Source organism: Nycticebus coucang, chromosome 10 (assembly GCF_027406575.1).
Source record: "Nycticebus coucang isolate mNycCou1 chromosome 10, mNycCou1.pri, whole genome shotgun sequence".
NCBI lineage: Eukaryota > Metazoa > Chordata > Mammalia > Primates > Lorisidae > Nycticebus > Nycticebus coucang.
In genome coordinates, this window is record NC_069789.1 from 86,180,390 (window position 1) to 86,198,852 (window position 18,463).

Below are 18,463 nucleotides of genomic sequence, written 5' to 3' on the forward strand. Positions count from 1 at the left end.
TCAGTGGGAAAGCGTACCGGGAAAGCAAATGTAAAATCTCCCTGCTGACGGGCTTCTCGCACCGCCGCTTGAAAGCCCGCGGGCGGCGGAGGGAGACAAGGAGGTACGCGGGGAAGCGGAGCTTGTGAGGTTGTCTTAGATGTGACTTTTGGGACACGAACAGCCGGGTAAGCTCGGCGGGGGTGAATAAAATCATTCATTCTGTCCCTCTCATCTGGTTTAGTAAATTCATCGACCACATCCCACTCGTCACTGTCTGAGGAATTATCGACCGGTGGGAGTGGTGGTAGAATGTCTTTGAGCGTTGGAGCCGAAGGGACAACGCTCTCAGTGTTTGGTACCGGTTCAGGATCTTTAAGAACCTCGGGGGGAACCTCATCAGGAATCGGTGCCCCTTTAGATTCAGGATCACCAACCTCCGAATCAGTTTCTCTTATAAATGCTTCTAAAAAGGTATTGTCAGCTAAAAGTTCTCTAACTTGTAACCATAAAGGAAAAGCCTGAGGGGGCAAGACCTTCTCCCCATGTTCTTGCATGTATTTCCGCATTTCGCGTCCCACCCTTTTCCAATCGGAGAGAGAGAGAGAGCCTTCCTCCAGAAACCAAGGACTTACCAACCTTATGAAATGCATAAGCTCCTCCAACCGTTTGAGAGACACATGAAAACCATTTTTTTCTAACAAACGCTGTATCATGACACTGAGCATGTGTTCTTCCTTACCCAATGTATGCCCCATGTTGTCCTGCGGATTACTCACACTTAACCGGTCAGCCTTTACCGGCGGGACTGCAGCTCCCTGGTGAGAGTCGCCTTCAATCTGAAAAAGAGAGGAAAGAAAGAAAAAGAAAGATCACCTGTCCTTCAGGTCCCCGTTCGAGGCGCCAGCTGCCGCGGACCGCCAGTCGAATGAGTCTCAGTCCGAGGGCTTTCAGGGTGAGAACGGCTCAGGTTGATTGAAAGGGCGACGCAGGAAAATGACAAACTGCCACACACCAAGGATGATGAAGAAAGCAGTTGTACTTTACTGATTTTTAGGCATGGTATTTATACATTTTTGACAATGTCTTACAAACTACAAAAGATATTTTTATGACTTGCTGATGCTTACAAAGTTCTTATCGAGTTTTGTAGATGGGAGTAGTCAACTGTCTTTTCTTAGACAATGTTTCTGCCCGTAAGGGGGAACAAAGGACTGCTGCTTATCAGCAGTTACTCTTTTACTTCTCTTTATCTATGTTTAAACCTTCTTTCTTTGTAAAACTGCTTTGTTCACATTTTGTATTTTTATATTTTTATATTTGATTATGATTTTTATGTTGTTAGTGAATTGATAGTGAATTATGTATATGTTTTAAGTGTATAGTGACAAAATTATAGAGAAAGCAATTTCATAGAAAACTTATTTCAAAGAAACAGTTTCAAAGGGACATAAGGTAGAGATAAGAGACCGGAGGGAGCGGGTATCTGGTAGGAACATCTTAACTTATCATCCCTGCATTCTCTTGATACATTGTTTCAATTAACTGACCTTTATGGTGGGAACGTGTTCCCTTGGAGACATTTAGTCTCCATTGTATAGATGAAGTCATGGATTAGTAAGTCATTATGTTTATTCTTAGTTTCTGAGGACATTCAAGCAACAATTAACCATTCAACTCAACAAACAAGTTTCAAACAGGTTTCAGGGTAAAGGTTATTCAGGCCTTTATGCCGCACCTCATGAATTCTTACGTTCACTAAAAGGCATGCTAGGCAACTTATGCGCTGCTGTTGCAGGCCAGGGGGACCGGGGGCAACGCTCCGGGGAGCACTCACCGCCTTACCACAGTTTTTACAACGCGGACAGAGCCATCCCGCCACGGCTTGATGCCGGGGGTGCGGCATGTCAGAGAACATACTTGATGTGATTTCATTTCTTTGAATTTAGTAAGTTTGTTTTATGGTCAGGTACATTTACATTGTCTTTCTTAGGGATTAGTTGGCATATAATCAAAAATATTTTGCCATTTAAGTAAAATGTTCTATAAATATTAGTTCTATTTGGATTTGATAGTATTGTTGAGGTATTTTATATACTACTGGTTTTCCATCTACATATTTGAATTATTGTAAAAAGAGTATTGAAATCTCCAAACATTAAAAAAAGAAAGAAATCTATGAACGTGAGTGAATTTATCTGTTTGTTGTACCATTCAGTTCTATCAGTTTCTCCTTTGTGTATTTTGAACCTAAAAACAAAACGGCATTTTTTTTTTTTTTGGGCGGTGCCTGTGGCTCAGCGAGTAGGGCTCCGGTCCCATATGCCGGAGGTGGCGGGTTCAAACCCAGCCCCAGCCAAAAACCACAAAAAAAAAAAAAGGCAAATATCTTTTATATTTACCCACAAATTGACCATTTCTAGCAATACTCATCCCTTTTCTGAGTTTTTATGTGGTATAATATTCCTTCAGCCTGAAGTACTTCTTTTAACAATTTATTATAGTACAGGTCTAGTTGTGGAAAGTTATTTCAGCTTTATTTTTTTTAATGTTTTCATTTTGCCTTTATGGATAAATAATTCTAGATTGACAGCTTTCTTCTTTCATCATGTTAAAGATAACTGTCCTGTTGTCTTCTGGCTTGTATTGCTTACAATGAACAATTGGTCACCTTGTTTCTCTGCATGTAATAATCCCCCTGACTTCTGGATAATTTTAAGATTTTCCCTTTTTTACTTGTTTTTGCTGAGTAATTATGATGTGCCTTGATGTGGCATTATGCTTTTTTCTAGTTGGAAATTTTTAAGCTTTGTAGATTTGTAGGTTTATAGCTTACAAATTTGGAAGAATTTTAGGCTTATGTCTTTCTGTATTTTTTCTGCCCCTTCTCTATTTGGTATTCCAATTATACATTTATGAGGTTGCATATTACCCTATTGGTCACTAAAATAAATGGCTAATCTCTTTTCCCCCTCAGTTTTTTTTCCTTTCTGCTTCAGTTGTGCTTTTTTCTGTATTGCCAGATTTGTTATCTTTATTCTCCACTGTCTTATACATAACTGTCCTATGAATTTCTTATTCAGACACTATACTTTTCAGTTGGAACAGTTCTATTTGCTGCTTATGTTTTTCATATTCTTTTTCATTAAAGTTTATTGTTTGCTTCAAAACTTGAATAAGCTTCAAAGTTCTTATTGGCTATTTTTGTTGTCTGCCTTTGCTGTATCTGTTTCTGTTTACTGATTTTTTTCCCTGTGCTTATACTTTACTTTTTTTGGGGAGGGGGGCTGGTTGAATTTTTTGTTGAATGGGTTTTATTAATTTTTTTAAGAGGATTTGAGTTCTGACAAAGTTTTATCAGATAAACTTGATTCTTTCAACATTTATTTTTAAACTTTATAAGGTGAATCCTCTGTAGGAATGAGCACTAACTTTTGGTTGTGGCTGTGTTCCAATAAAACTAGACAGGCAATGAAATGTTATACAAGTATATATCCCAGAGGCTATCGTTACTGACCCTTGGTCTAGAGAAGCATTTACTTTAAGTGAAATTTACTCCTAATGTTAAAACATGACTCTCTGGGGACTCTGCGCAGTTTCCTGAATACTCAGTGAGGTCTTTTCACTCTGGATGTTCAAAACTTGAACTTTTTCCAGCCCTGTGTGAACTCTGGGATTTGATAATATTACAGATTCCCAGTAATTATGCTTTCCCCATTCATTGTTATTTTCATGGCCTTTTATAGTTTTTTCTATGAATGCAGAGTTTATTACTCCAACAGAGAATCAAGGAGAGCCCTATGTAAATTCCTGAAGCTCTACTTTAAGGTAACTTCCTCTTCTGTGGTACTTTGCACTATAGTGTCCACTGTCCTGTAGATATTCTGGACTTTAATCTCTGTCTCCTCAATGCAGTGAGTCTACTATGCTCTGTTTATAGTCCTCTCTGCTGTATTTGGATTCCCCTTCCCTGCTTTGTGGTCTTGAAATTTTCTCTGAGCAGAAAGCCAGTGCTTACAAGATGCACCTCTTCCTTTTCCTTTTTCTCAGGGATCACCGTTCATACTGCCTGTGGTCCAGTGTTGTCTTACGTATTTTGTTCAGTCTTCTAGTTATTTATAGTGGTTCAGTCTTCTAATTGTTTATAGTGGGAGAGCAAATTTGGTCCATTTATTCTGTAATGGTTAGAGATGGAAGTTTGCTTTTATATATTTTGTATTTAAAGTACATTATATATTTATACCAATAGCAAAATTAATTCACCTTTAAAATCAATAATGTCTGTTTCTAGGCATAAGTCCTCCAATTGCAGACTAAGTAATTATTTCTCATCTTGCTCAGAATTTTAACGTGTTGGCTGTAATGACCCTGGGTACATACGATTAGGTTACATTGTTTGCATTCGTAAGGTAAAGTCAGAGTTGTAGTGTCCTTTACCCAGGAAGTGTGCAATGACTCTTTTTTAAACAAGTTAATTAAGAGAAAACTGTGTTCCTGCTAATTTTTTTATTGTCTTTTCTTAATGTCTTTGTAGTAAGAAAAAATACTGGATTTGTTACCTTAGTCTTGTGGAACATTTTGCTATAAAACTGCCAGGGCGGCACCTGTGGCTCAGTCGGTAAGGCGCCGGCTCCATATACCGAGGGTGGCGGGTTCAAACCCGGCCCCGGCCAAACTGCAACCAAAAAATAGCCGGGCGTTGTGGCGGGCGCCTGTAGTCCCAGCTACTCGGGAGACTGAGGCAAGAGAATCGCTTAAGCCCAGGAGTTGGAGGTTGCTGTGAGCTGTGTGATGCCACGGCACTCTACCAAGGGCCATAAAGTGAGACTGTCTCTACAAAAAAAAGAAAATCTGGTTTTAGTTTTCTGTTTAATGCGAAAATTAACTTATCTGAAGCCAATATCTGTCTACCTATTAGACAGTTTAGTCCTAAATCATTCTTTTTTAATTACTTGGTCTTTTAGGGGAGGTTATATACTGAGATTTTCTTTCATTATTTGTTACTTTGCATAGTTTTGAGTGTTTATAAGAATTTTTAGGGCACCATATCACTTATATGTCAGTCCTAAAAGATCATTTAAACCAGATAATCAATTCATATTGACTTTTTAAATAAATGGGGCAATTATCTGTTTCTGCAGAAAATGCTATTAAGAGTTAACTCTGTGGGGGGCTGCCCCTGCGGCTCAGGGGATAGGGCACCAGCCCCATATACTGAAGGTGGTGGGTTCGAACCTGGCCCCTGCCAAACTGCAACAAAAAAATTAGCTGGGCGTTGTGGCGGGCATCTATAGTCCCAGCTGCTCGGGAGGCTGAGGCAAGAGAATCATCTAAGCCCAGGAGTTGGAGGTTGCTGTGAGCTGTGATGCTATGGCACTCTACTGAGAGCGATAAATTGAGACTCTGTTTCTAAAAAAAGAGTTAACTCTGTGATAGCATCTATATGACATCTGTCAATGCCCCTTGTAGTTCTAAAGTTATAGAAAGACTGTCTTTATTCATGTTAGATAGTTATCAGATGTCTTCCTTCTTGAGTTTAGTAACTTTATAGACTTCAAATGCCTCTTATGTGATAATGTAGCTAAGTTGTCTTATTTATAAGTAGCCTAATCTTTCATACCATAAGATACTACGCTATACTTTTCTAAGCTTTTCTCCCACCATGAGTCATATGTTTGAATTATGTCATTTGTAATCTCTGTAACTGAGAAGTGGACTCCCTTTTATCCCCAGGTGAGGCCTTACGTTTGCCAGGTTTCTCTGCCTTCCTCCTTTATATTAAGATGACCAGGACCAAAATGGCAGAAAGAGATAGAACTTTGGGCTCTAAACTTTTCATTGTCCTGACAGGTGTTCTCATAGTGAAGAGAGCAGTTCATGATGGCTATAGCATCTACTGGTGATGGTTCTTGGCAGTAGCTTTCGTGAAGATGAAAGTCTTTCTACTCTCTAAATAGCAACTAGATTGATGAGTGCATCAGCTTCTAGCAGCTATATTGATGAGTGTATCAGCTTCTTTTCTGAATGGTGTTTACAGGAGAATTATTTCTAGTTTTTTTTTTTTTTTTTTTTTTTGTGGCAGTTCTGATATCACACAGCTTGTTTAAAGTTCCAGCTGCAAAGAAATACATATTGTACCAAATGGTGCCTCTTCTTGCTGTTTTCTGAAGCAGGCATAAAAATTCTCCTTCTTGACCAGCCCAGGGTGAGTTCTTATATTCCCTCAGGTTACCCAAAACTCATTCCAACCATTTTCTAAATTTAGGTTACTGAAAGAGTAGATAAATCCAAGTTTATGTTCCTCCCCTCACCTCAATATGGAAGCATTGATTCTGTGTACATTAAATTCCAAAAACAGCCCATAATTTCCCAAAGTTGACATTTAAATTCTAATGGGGAATACTACATTATCCATGTTACTATTTTTTTTTTTTTATTAAATCATAACTGAATACATTGATATGATCGTGGGGCATCATACACTCGCTTCATAAACCATTTGACACATTTTTATCACAGTGGTTAACATGGCCTTTCCGGCGTTATCTCAGTTACTGTGCCAAAACATTTACATTCTACATTTAACATGTTAGTATTTGTAAGAATATATGTGCTGATACAAGGAGGAACCTCTTCTCGAAAAAGATCAGCAGTTCCCATAACCACCTGTTTTTATTTCTTCATGATATAAGTATGTCCTTTGATGCTGTCACCACTAACTGAATTTCAAGGAGTATTCTGATCCCATTAATAATTCTGGGAGAATAGAACAAATTACTTATTTCTTCATATGCCAATACTAACAAGATGAGCATTTTTTAAAAGCAGTTTTATTAGAAATCAAATGGAAAATGTTAAAATAGAAATATATAGGTTGTAAAGCACAAATTGCTTGTATCAAGGTAACTAAAGTTTAACTCAGCTTGTCAGAAGTAACTTTCTTAGCATATAGGCCAAGAGTCTTATTCCTTCTTCTCATCACTGTGTCATAAAGCCTGAAGTATATTCAGGCAGATCCTATCCTTGATTGAAGTTGGACCACTTTATTTATTTCTTATAGCTATCATTTGGCCTAGGTCTGTCAGCCACATGGTCTCTATTGTAGTTTTGAGTCCATTCACATCTTCTTAGCTGCCTACCCTGGAAAGCAAAAGACTTCAACACTTCCAAGTCCCAGAGCCCTGTTTCCAGTAGGAGGGAAGTCTCAACTATCCCACTTTCTGAAAGTCTCTGGTAAACTTAGAGTCCATTTCTTTTCCCATCCTTCCTATTTTCCAGAGGAATTATAAAAATACTTTACTACATACATTCTCATTTAAGTAATCATCAAGGTTATTAAAAAATCTATATGCTGAATGATAGAATAATTAAAAAGAAAGACTTTTATTCTCTCAGATGAATATTCACATTTTCTTGTTTTCCTTATAACAAAATATCGGTTCATAGAGATTTGTGCTAAAGATGTTAGCAGCCTCATTTGCTCGTGTTTTATGAGAGAAAACCAATGAAAAGAATGTTCTGGGGAAACAATTGCTTACTTTGTTTTTCTGAGGTTATCCTTTTTTAAATTTTATTTTAGTCTTTGTTTTTCTTGGCTTTCCTTCCATTGTCAGTTCTTCTTTTTTTTATTTTTTCTTTACATTCAAAAGTTTTTTACTCTGCTTCTAACTTTATTTATTTATCTTTTTTTTTTTTTTTTTAAAGTTTTTGGCCAGAGCTGGGTTTGAACCCGCCACCTTCGGCATATGGGGCCGGCACCCTACTCCGTTGAGCCACAGGCACCACCCTAACTTTATTTTTTTAATAATAAAATTTAATTCTCAAAATATGGAGTCTTACGTTTAAAACTCACAGTTAAAGATATGTTGTTAAAAGTTGGCTCTCCACTTTATATTCAGTTGATGTCTTAGGGTGAAGTGAAGAAAGTTGAAGAAATTATTCTCTTGGACTGCTCTCTAGGAAATCTTTCTCTATACTTTAAAAGCTCTTGTTCTTTTCTAGGAGTCCAATGTGCTGATTGCTGCTAACAGTCAGGGTACAATTAAGGTAAGCTATTTTATATATCTCCATTTTAAACTGAGATTCATTTTTAAACTATATAATATCGTGAAAATACAGTGGAGATGTTAGACATCATTCCTAATCATGGGTCTCCATGCAAATGGCTTGATTGAAGGGAAAAAGAAAAAGTACTTGCAACTATGGAAATGATAGAACTCGCTGAGGTTGTATGGATGCTAGATGGATTACCAGATGGTCAGATTGAAAACAGATGACTGTTGAGCATCCACTGTGGGCCAGGCACAGGGTATTGGCTTCTATTATGCCAGTGCAGCTACCCCACAGGGCATTCAGTAGACAGGGCCCATGATAGAGCAGGAGATGCTTAGACAGTCACCAGATTTAAACATAACTTAATCTTGTTTTATTTTTCTCTTCCTCATATTTCTCTTCTTTCTCTTTCCTGGCAAGCAGTTTTTTCCTCAGTTGCCAGAGGTCAGGGGGAAAGTATTTTAATATTCAACTGAAAATCGATTGATGGATATATAGCACTTAAACATGATAGATTGTATAAATAAATCCTGCACTAAGCAGCCAGTGAGCTAAGCAAAACACCATTTAGGTAGACGTTTTTAGTACTTGGATTTGATTCGCATTTATGCGAAGGGTACCTCTTATTTCCACATATTCTCTACTAATTTGGAAATAGCAGATAATGTTTTTTAAAAATATGTATCTGTTTCCCCTGCTACCTAGTATATTAACTTTTATGCCCTGGCTTCCTTATACTAATCCTAAATGGAGACTGACCCAACAATCAAGAAAGCAAATCCACGCCTAAAACATTATGCGTTGTCCTATGGAGAAGAAATGAACAAACTTAGAGCAGGAGAACTGGATTGTTAGTTGATCAAACTAATGTATATGACGGTCTTCTTTTTTAGGCAGCTAGTTTCTGTATTTGGAAAGCCTCTTTAGAGAACCACAGGTAGCTTTAATGAAAAATAGGCTTTTGAAAAAAAAAAAGAAGAAGAAGAATGGACATTTGAACTGATCAGTGTTTGTTATATTCTAGAAGCCTCAAGCAGGATGGTAGAGGTCTTAGGATCTCTATTTAAGTGGCATCTTTCATCCCTCAATCTCTCTTTGTCTTATTCTTATTGCAAAGCGGAATTTTAAAAGTTGCACCTTGTTCTTCATTAAGTTGGTTTTTGGAGGAATTGGGATTGCTAACATACCTACAGGAGCTTGAAGCCACATAGGTACTCATAGAGACACACTGACAAATTGCAGTTTTGTTCAGCATCATTGACATCTTATGCTAAGTAGCCTGGTTACCTAATAAAAAGACAAAAGCATTGTGGAAGCACAGATTATGCAGCACAAAATCAAGCAGCACAGGAAGGAAAGGTTGTGCCTTTAAATCTTAGAAGGGTAGTCTCCATCTAACGTAATCCTTTTTGACAGTGTCTCATAGTATCCTCATATATTCAGTATCCATTCTTAACCATTTGCTTCCTCTTATGTTTAGTTTTAGCAGTATCACAACTTTTATCACAATATACTACTCTTATTCCAAAAACAATATTTTGACAGCAGGTAGTTGATTAGCAAATGAATGAAGTGGTAGGAAAGGCAAGATTTAATGATGTATACCTTGATCACTATACACAGTGTTTATCAAAGGAAGAAATAAATAGATTAAAATCCTAAACAATGATAAATTTAAATTTTCTTAAAAATATGCCAGGATACCAACATATATTCCAAAAATGTTATATTCATGCTGTGTATTAGCCAATTTATTTATCCACATGTTTTATGTAGGTTACTTTGAAGGCTGTCTAGTTAACTTTGGAGATAACTAATTTGAACGAGTTCATGCACAACCATTGAATTGAAAGAAAGAATTACTGTCCAATCCCATCTTTGGTATTTTACCAATTGGGAAACTTTTTAAAAATTTGGTTCTCCATTGGTAAATATAGTAAGGATTCATTAAAGGTGTTCTATGTTTTAAAACTATTTTATTAAACTAATCCTTTTTTTCCCCAATTAGGTGCTAGAGTTGGTTTGAAGGTTTATTCAAGTCAAATTATACTTGATCCTGCTGAAATACATCTGCAGCTGACAATGAGGGAAGATAAAGAAACAGTCATGTGATGTCTCTCCCCAAAGTCATCATGGGTTTTGGATTTGTTTTTAAGTATTTTTTCTTTTTTTCCTCTTTTATGACCTTTGGGACATTGGGAATACCCAGCAAACTCTCCGCCATCAATGTAACTCCACAGACTTTGCTGCTGTTGATGGTGTGGTTATCTAATTTTTGTGATAGGGAAACAAATTCTTTTGAATAAAAGTAAATAACAAAAAATAATAAAAGTTTATTGAGCCACAGCCAAGTGGGGCAAGTTTTTGTCCGGTGGATCAAGAAGTACTCTTTTCAAGAAGTGACAAAATGAACTGTAGAGTAATGGACCAGTGAATAATTCATAAGGTTCATATTTTCTAACCTCTTTAGAGATATACATATCACGTAAACAGATACACAAATATGGATTCCCTCCTGTGAATTTAACATTTACAGTAGGTGGAAAGATTACTTTTTGAATTCTTCATTCTCTAAGCAGATTTATATAATAACCAAGAACCATACTCTCCAGTCTGGCTAATGAGCCATAATTTTGACCTTTTGAGACTACATTCAAACAGAAAGAGAATGTCAATCTCTGAAACCTACCTCTGTCTTTGCCTTTGAAATCTCACGTATACGTACTGTAAACCTTAAATGTAGGCCAAGTCAACTAATCGTAGCTATTAGTGCCATCCTATACTGAACAATGACTGGGAGCAGAGGTCAGGAAACTTTTTCTGAAATGGCCCAAATAGTAAATATTTTAAACTCTGCAGATTATATGATTGGTGTCACACCTACTCAATTCAGCTGGAACTATGTATAGCAGGAAAGCACCTAATAAATATATGAACAAATGGGCATGGCTGAGAAGGTGGTGGATCAGATTCATCTCAGAGACCGTAGTTTGCCAGCCCCTAACATAGAGGAAAAGGACTTGACGCTCTATTATCCAAACTTCCAAGTCTTTTTTTTTTTTTTTTTTTTGAGACAGAGTCTCACCTTGTTGCCCTTGGTAGAGTGCCATGGGATCCTAGCTCAAAGCAACTTCAAACTCTTGGGCTCAGGCGATTCTCTTGCTTCAGCCTCCCAGGTAGCTGGGACTATAGGCACCCGCCACAACTCCTGGCTGTCTAACTCAGGCTTGTCTTGAACTTGTGAGTTCAGACAATCCACCCACCTCGGCCTTCCCAGAGGGCTAGGATTACAGGTGTGAGCAACTGTGCCCAGCCCCTTCCAAGTCATGTGTCTCTTAGGTTGTCTAGTTAATCTTACAATCATTTTCAAATTGTACAAGGAAAGAAGATACTAGAGCAGCAGGTCAAGCAGAAGTAATGCAGAGAGCTACTTAAAAGTATGAAAACTTTTTAGTAAAAAGATATAAACAGAATTACACTGTATACATTTTATAAAAGTAAATATTTGGAGAAGTTTGGTTGAATAAAGGTAATACATAATGAGAGTAATCAGAATATCCCAATGTATCCTTCAGAATTACTCAGACCTACTACGGGTTCCCATTTTGTTACCTGAAATGCTTGGGGCTGAATGTATTTTAGAACTTAGAACTTTTTGAGTATTAGAAAGCTAATAGAGTATGTACATTATATATAATTTCTAATAGCCCCAAACAGAGTCTGGAGCAATACTCCATCATCAAACACATTAATAGTTCTGCAGTGAAATAAATGCATGTTCACATTACATGGGATTTATTAATTAATAAAGACCAAAAATTATATTGCATCAGTTTGGTTTTACCACCAAACCAGTTTGCCTCAAACTTAGATGAAATTTTTCAGTTCTTTGAGCTTTAAAGACTGTACTCAATTCTGAGAGGGAACCAGTATCATTCAATAATCACAAAGTTAGTTGGGCATTAATTCCAAGATTAATGAAGGATCCTTTTTTTGCAGTTTTTGGCCGGGGCCAGGTTTGAACCCAGCACCTCCGGTATATGAGGCTGGCGCCCTACTTCTTTGAGCCACAGGCGCTGCCCTTAATAAAGGACTTCTTACAAAGCTGTGGAAAGAATTCAAATGGGTATTTTTTTACTTAAAGAAAACTTAGGCATATATATGCCCAGAAAATCATCAAAATGGGAAGCAGCAAGTTAATGCCTATTTGAATACATTGAGTAGAAGCAGATCATTGTGATTATTTTATTTGGTCTCACTTTTTGTTTTATTTTAAACTCTGTATTGTGGGGTCATTTAATTTCTCTATGTTCGGAAGGATACAATAAGGTACATTTAGATAACAAAGGGACTCAATTTTTTAATAAATTATTTTAAGAAGGCAGTTCTTTGAGTTTCTTCTACCATTTTTATAAAAAGTGAGAAACTTTTTTTTTTTTTTAGACAGAGCCTCAAGCTGTTACCCCAGGTAGAGTGCCATGGTGTGACCGCTCACAGCAACCTCCCACTCCTGGGCTCAAGCGATTCTCTTGCCTCAGCCTCCCAAGTAGCTGGGACTACAGGCGCCCGCCACATTGCCCAGCAGTTTTGTTTTTTTTTTTTGGTTGTAGTTGTCATTGTTGTAGGTCAGGCCAGGGCTGGATTCGAACCCACCAGCTCTGGGCCTATGTGGCTGGCACCCTAGCCACTTGAGCTAGAGGCGCTGAGCCAAAAGTGAGAAACTTTTTTAAAATGTGGGAGTCTCTGCAAAATGTTAAGATCAAGTTAATATCACCGTTTCTTACAAAAATAATAATATTTAAATAATGCTTAAAGACAATGTAGATTTTAACACCAAAAATACATTCAAGAATAGTATGGATTGTCAAAAAAAAGTTTCAACTTAATCTTTATTTCAGTTGATTTGTAGACGTTTCTCAGACCTTGTCCTTGGTCTCAAGCACAATAGGAAACATTAAGGATTGGATGTTTCCACTTCTGAACTCTTGGACTAAAGAGAAAACCATAGTGATAATCTAGAAATATTTGTTGAGTTCCCACTTTGTGCAGGGAACTGTGTACTGTCTACTGGGGATAGATAGAAATAAGATCTCTACCCTGAAGAAGTTTATTATCAGCTGGGCGTTATATCTCAGTGGTTAGCACGCCGGCCCCACACACCAGGGGCAGTGGGTTGAAACCTTGCCTGGGCCTAATTAACCAAAAAAAAAAAGTTTATTGTCCAGTGGGAGAGACAAGTAAGTATACAAGATATAAGTACCAAGGAAGATATAAACTTCAGATGTACATAAGAAAAACATGTAACCTAGAATGGTGGGGGATTAAGGAATAGGAGTAGAGGCAGTGGTCTGGAATTTTTTTTCTGCAGGAGGCAGTCTTACCTGAATCATGAAAAGCAAGAGTTAAGCTGTAAGAGGCAAAGGAGCATTCAGAGTAGCACCTGTGGCTTCTTTATAACCCAAAATATAAAATAAGTGTTATTGAAACCACAAAGGCCTTTCAGTCTAGGTCCAGTTGCTCATCACATAGATGTCTAGTTACTGAGACAAGGACTGACAAGAAAGAAAGGAATTTTTAATACTACAGATGTCAAGGGAATGGGAGAAACTGCCTCAAATCTGTCTCTAAGACTAAAAAACAAAAAAGGGGCTGCCTACCATGGGGCTGGTCCTAGTATAACTAGCAGGCATCCTCAAACTTTTTAAACAAGGGGCCAATTCACTATTCCTCAGACTGTTGGAGGGCCAGACTATAGTTTAAAAAAAAAAACCATGAACAAATTCCTATGCACACTGTACATATCTTATTTTGAATTAAAAAAACAAAACGGGAACAAATACAATCACACCACCTCATGTGGCCTGCAGGCCGCAGTTTGAGGACCCCTGAACTAGGGTCTAAGCACTGGGAGCAGGTTACAGGAAATGCGGGAAAGTCAGAAAGTCTGCCCAGGGACCTTCAGAATCTCAACTCATCTGTCTTGCAGAAAATCTACCGTTTCTGGGAAACAACTCATATGATAAAATAGTTAAGGGAGAAGATTATATTTGGTGGGGGATTGGTTACATAAATATCCATAAATCCATACTAAGTGATTGAATTAGTAAATGCAGAAGAGGCAAATTTCCCATGGAGAGCTCCAAATAATTTAGATAAAGAGATGAATCATAACTTCCCACTCTGTAAGTATGGGCTTTGCATAGTGTCTTCTTCCCGAAGAGTACAGTATGGGAAGGGAGAAAAACACAAATTGCTGGTGGAGAAACCTCACAAAGACTACCTTAGCCAGGTGATGAGGGTCAACACCAAATATGATGCCCTGTTGATAGTATGTACTCCTGATACGATGTAATAAAAATGGCATTTTAACTCTGGTTTTTCTTCCAAAAATAATCCTTTAACTTCAGTCTAATTGAGAAAAACATAAGGCAAGTCTCTGTTGATGGACATCCAACTGATGTCCTACCAGTATTCAAAACTGTCAAGGTCATTAAGGGCAAAAAACATCCAACTGTCACAGTCGTGAGGAGCCTATACTAGATAAAATTTTGAAGCAGAAGAAAATGTTAAAAAAGAGCAAATGTGGGGGGGAGGAGACAAGATGACTGACTGAAGCCAGCTTTCCACAGAGGCTCCCGTTCAGAAGGAGAGTTAAAGGACAAAAATTCAGCAAGTAATCTGGTGGATTTGAGCTGCACTAAGAAGGTTGTAGAATGCACGTCAACCCCGCTGAGGTGAGCTGCGACCACAAGGATACAAACAAAAGGTACAAAATCCATCACCAAGCGGACGGGAGTCCCCTCCCCCATGAAAACGGCTCAGATTGCCCCACAAACAACCAGCCAGAGTTCAAAGGTCCTCCCACTACACTCCATGGGAGAGACCCTCTAAAAACTGGACCTACCTCCCCTACTGGGGTACCACGGTGTCCTCCTGCCAGGCATAAAACTGTATAAAGTGTATATGGTCTCTACCTAGAATTCTGAGCTCCCAGCGCTCTCCTTCGCTCACACTGGGGTCTGGAGGCCAGTCCCAGTCGGTCGGCAGAGAGGGGACTGCACCGGAGTGGCAGTTCCCTGAGGCACAGTGCAACAGCCGTCTTTTGGTGATAGTACGGCCAGGCATAAAACTGTGTAGAGCTGTGTGTGTTCTCTGCCCGCAACCCCAGGCTTCCAGTGCTCCCCGCGCTCCCCTCTGCTCTCGCTCCAAGGTCTGGAGGCATGTCCCCTAGGGGTCCAGGCTCTTGGGCGATTGCTCGAGGGGTGTAGGCGGTGCTGGGCTGCAGCCTGTCAGTGCAGACTCTGGGGTGCGGAGCGGAGAGAGGATGATTGGCTGGAGGGGAGCTACACGGGAGCAACGGTTGCCTGAGCCATGGGGCAGCAGCCCTCTTTTGCTAGCAATAAGGCTCACTACAGAATATTCTGAAGCCACACCCCGTCTCCCTGGGCAACCAGAGACTCTGAGTTTGCCTGAGGCAACATAAACTTGCAAATCAGGGAAACTCCCAGGGCAGGGCTGACCGCTTTACTAAACCTAAGACGCACCTGGCCCTCAGGGGATCGTCAGCCTATAGACAATACAAGAGCAAAGACAAGCTGATTTGGAACTCAATTCAGCTTGTCTTCTGCAGGGGAAACGCAGAGTTGTTCTGTTCTGTCAGTAACATTAATCAGGGGTGAGACTGGACCTGAGTGAAAAACCCCTCAACCTTCATCTAGCGCCCGCGGTTGTCAGGCCTCACCTCCTCCTGCTGGAGAGAGGCAGAGCGCAGCGGCCTGGCAGACTTCCTTGTGATTCAGGCAGGTACAAACTCCTGGAGTACCAATTCACTACAGGCAACTGGGTCAGCCAACTGCAGGACTATTAGTGACTGGGTGTGAAGTGGTGCAAGGTGGGGAAGGAGGCAGCAACCTTCCCAGACTGATTTATAGGCTGGGTGGCTTCTCCTGACTCCACGCAGCACTGGAGCAAGCCACACCAGAGTAGTCACCAGACCCCTGTGATCCAGTTCCCAGAGACCTCTTAAACGCTCTCACCTGAGACAGGTGCAGACTGAGACAATTGATTTGGACATTTTTGAACTGAACCAATCACCTGAGGACAAATCAGGTGGTGCCCTAGGTGCACGGTGGTAGGAAGGTTTGATATTTCTTTTCCAGTTGTTTGCCGGTGGGGGGTGGGGTGACTTAATTGATGATGTTTCTCCACAGCTGAGACTTCAATCCAAAGTATCTGTTTCACTAGGGTGGAACAGAAACCAGCTGAAAACAAGGCACAACCATTTAGCCCCACCACACCAGACAGGGCCCAGTTTCTCAGGCCACAACACTGTACAGGCCCTCGACAAAGCCCCAGGGGAAAAAATCAGAGGGAGTAAAACAACCATGGGGCGGAATCAGCGGAAAAACTCTGGTAACATGAATAACCAGAATAGATCAAACCCCCAACCCCCAATGAAAGATATGGCAGATGCAATTGAAGATCCCATTCATAAACAACTGGCTGAGATGTCAGAAATCGAATTCAGAATTTGGATTGCAGACAAGATTAACAAACTGGAATTAGGAATTCGAGGAGAAATTCAAAAGTTGTCTCAAGAATTTAATGAATTTAAAGACAAAACCACCAAAGACTTAGACACACTGAAGCAAGAATTTGCAGCCCTCAAAGATATGAACAATACAGTAGGATCCCTCAGTAACAGAATGGAACAAGCGGAAGAAAAGATTTCTGACATCGAAGATAAAGCCTTTGAATGCTCCCAAACTCTCAAAGAGGAAGACAAATGGAGAGCAAAAACGGATCACTCACTCAGAGAGCTCTGGGATAATTCGAAGAAGGTGAATATCCGAATCATAGGAGTTCCAGAAACAGATGAAGTGGCCTCGCTGGGCACAGAGGCCCTTCTGCATGAAATTATGAAAGAGAATTTTCCAGACATGCCTAGAGATTCTGAAATTCAGATAGCGGACAGCTTCAGAACCCCAGCACGACTCAACCCCAATAAGACATCCCCAAGGCATATCATAATTAACTTCACTAAAGTTAATATGAAGGAGAAAATCCTCAAAGCTGCCAGGAGAAAGAACACCATTACCTTCAAAGGCAAGAATATTAGAATGACTGCAGATCTCTCTGCTGAAACTTTTCAAGCCAGAAGAGGGTGGTCACCGACTTTTAATCTCCTAAAGCAAAATAACTTTCAACCCCGGATCTTGTATCCAGCTAAACTGAGTTTCATTTATGATGGAGAAATTAAATACTTTAATGACATTCATATGTTGAAGAAATTTGCCATAACCAAACTAGCTCTTCAGGATATTCTCAGACCTATCCTCCATAATGACCAACCCAATCCTATATCACAAAAGTAAACTCACTCAGAAACTTTGGATCAAAATCCAATTTCCACACTGGTGAAAGGATTAAAAATGGCCACTGGACTTTTGAAAAACTCGATACCCAAAACTTCACCAGACTTATCAATATTCTCCATTAATGTGAACGGCTTAAACTGTCCTCTAAAGAGGCATAGGTTAGCTGACTGGATACAAAAACTCAGGCCAGATATCTGTTGCATACAAGAGTCACATCTTAACCTAAAAGACAAATACAGATTCAGGGTGAAAGGATGGTCGTCCATATTTCAGGCAAATGGTAATCAGAAAAAAGCAGGTGTTGCAATTTTATTTGCAGATACAATAGGTTTTAAACCAACAAAAGTAAGGAAGGACAAGAACGGGCACTTCATATTTGTTAAGGGTAATACTCAATATGATGAGATCTCAATTATTAATATCTATGCACCCAACCAGAATGCACCTCAATTTTTAAGAGAAACTCTAACAGACATGAGCAACTTGATTTCCTCCAGCTCCATAATCGTCGGAGATTTCAACACTCCTTTGGCAGTGTTGGATCGATCCTCCAACAAGAAGCTAAACAAAGAAATCTTAGATTTAAACCTAACCATCCAACATTTGGATTTAGCAGACATCTACAGAACATTTCATCCCAACAAAACTGAATACACATACTTCTCATCAGCCCATGGAACTTACTCCAAAATCGATCACATCTTAGGTCACAAGTCTAACCTCAGTAAATTTAAAGGAATAGAAATTATTCCATGCATCTTCTCGGACCACCATGGAATAAAACTTGAGCTGAGTAACAACAGGAATCTGCATACTCATACAAAAACATGGAAGTTAAATAACCTTATGCTGAATGATAGCTGGGTCAGAGATGAGATTAAGAAAGAAATCGCCAATTTTTTGGAACAAAAAACAATGACACAAACTATCAGAACCTCTGGGACACCGCAAAGACAGTTCTAAGAGGGAAATTTATAGCACTGCAAGCCTTCCTCAAGAGAACGGAAAGAGAGGAAGTTAACAACTTAATGGGACATCTCAAGCAACTGGAAAAG

The 18,463-nt window shown here is 39.3% G+C and overlaps 1 protein-coding gene across 6 annotated transcripts in view; it reads left to right on the forward strand.

The window, feature by feature from the left end:
* Positions 1-10,377, forward strand: part of COP1 (COP1 E3 ubiquitin ligase) — a 249,419-nt gene extending 239,042 nt beyond the window's left edge. For all 6 annotated transcript variants that reach the window (XM_053605282.1, XM_053605283.1, XM_053605284.1 and 3 more), the window contains 2 exons: positions 7,981-8,025; positions 10,040-10,377. In XM_053605282.1, the coding sequence (XP_053461257.1) occupies positions 7,981-8,025; positions 10,040-10,057 (63 nt within the window). In that variant the 3' untranslated portion in view covers positions 10,058-10,377. The remainder of the gene's footprint in view (positions 1-7,980; positions 8,026-10,039) is intronic.
* Positions 10,378-18,463: the final 8,086 nt, after the last annotated feature.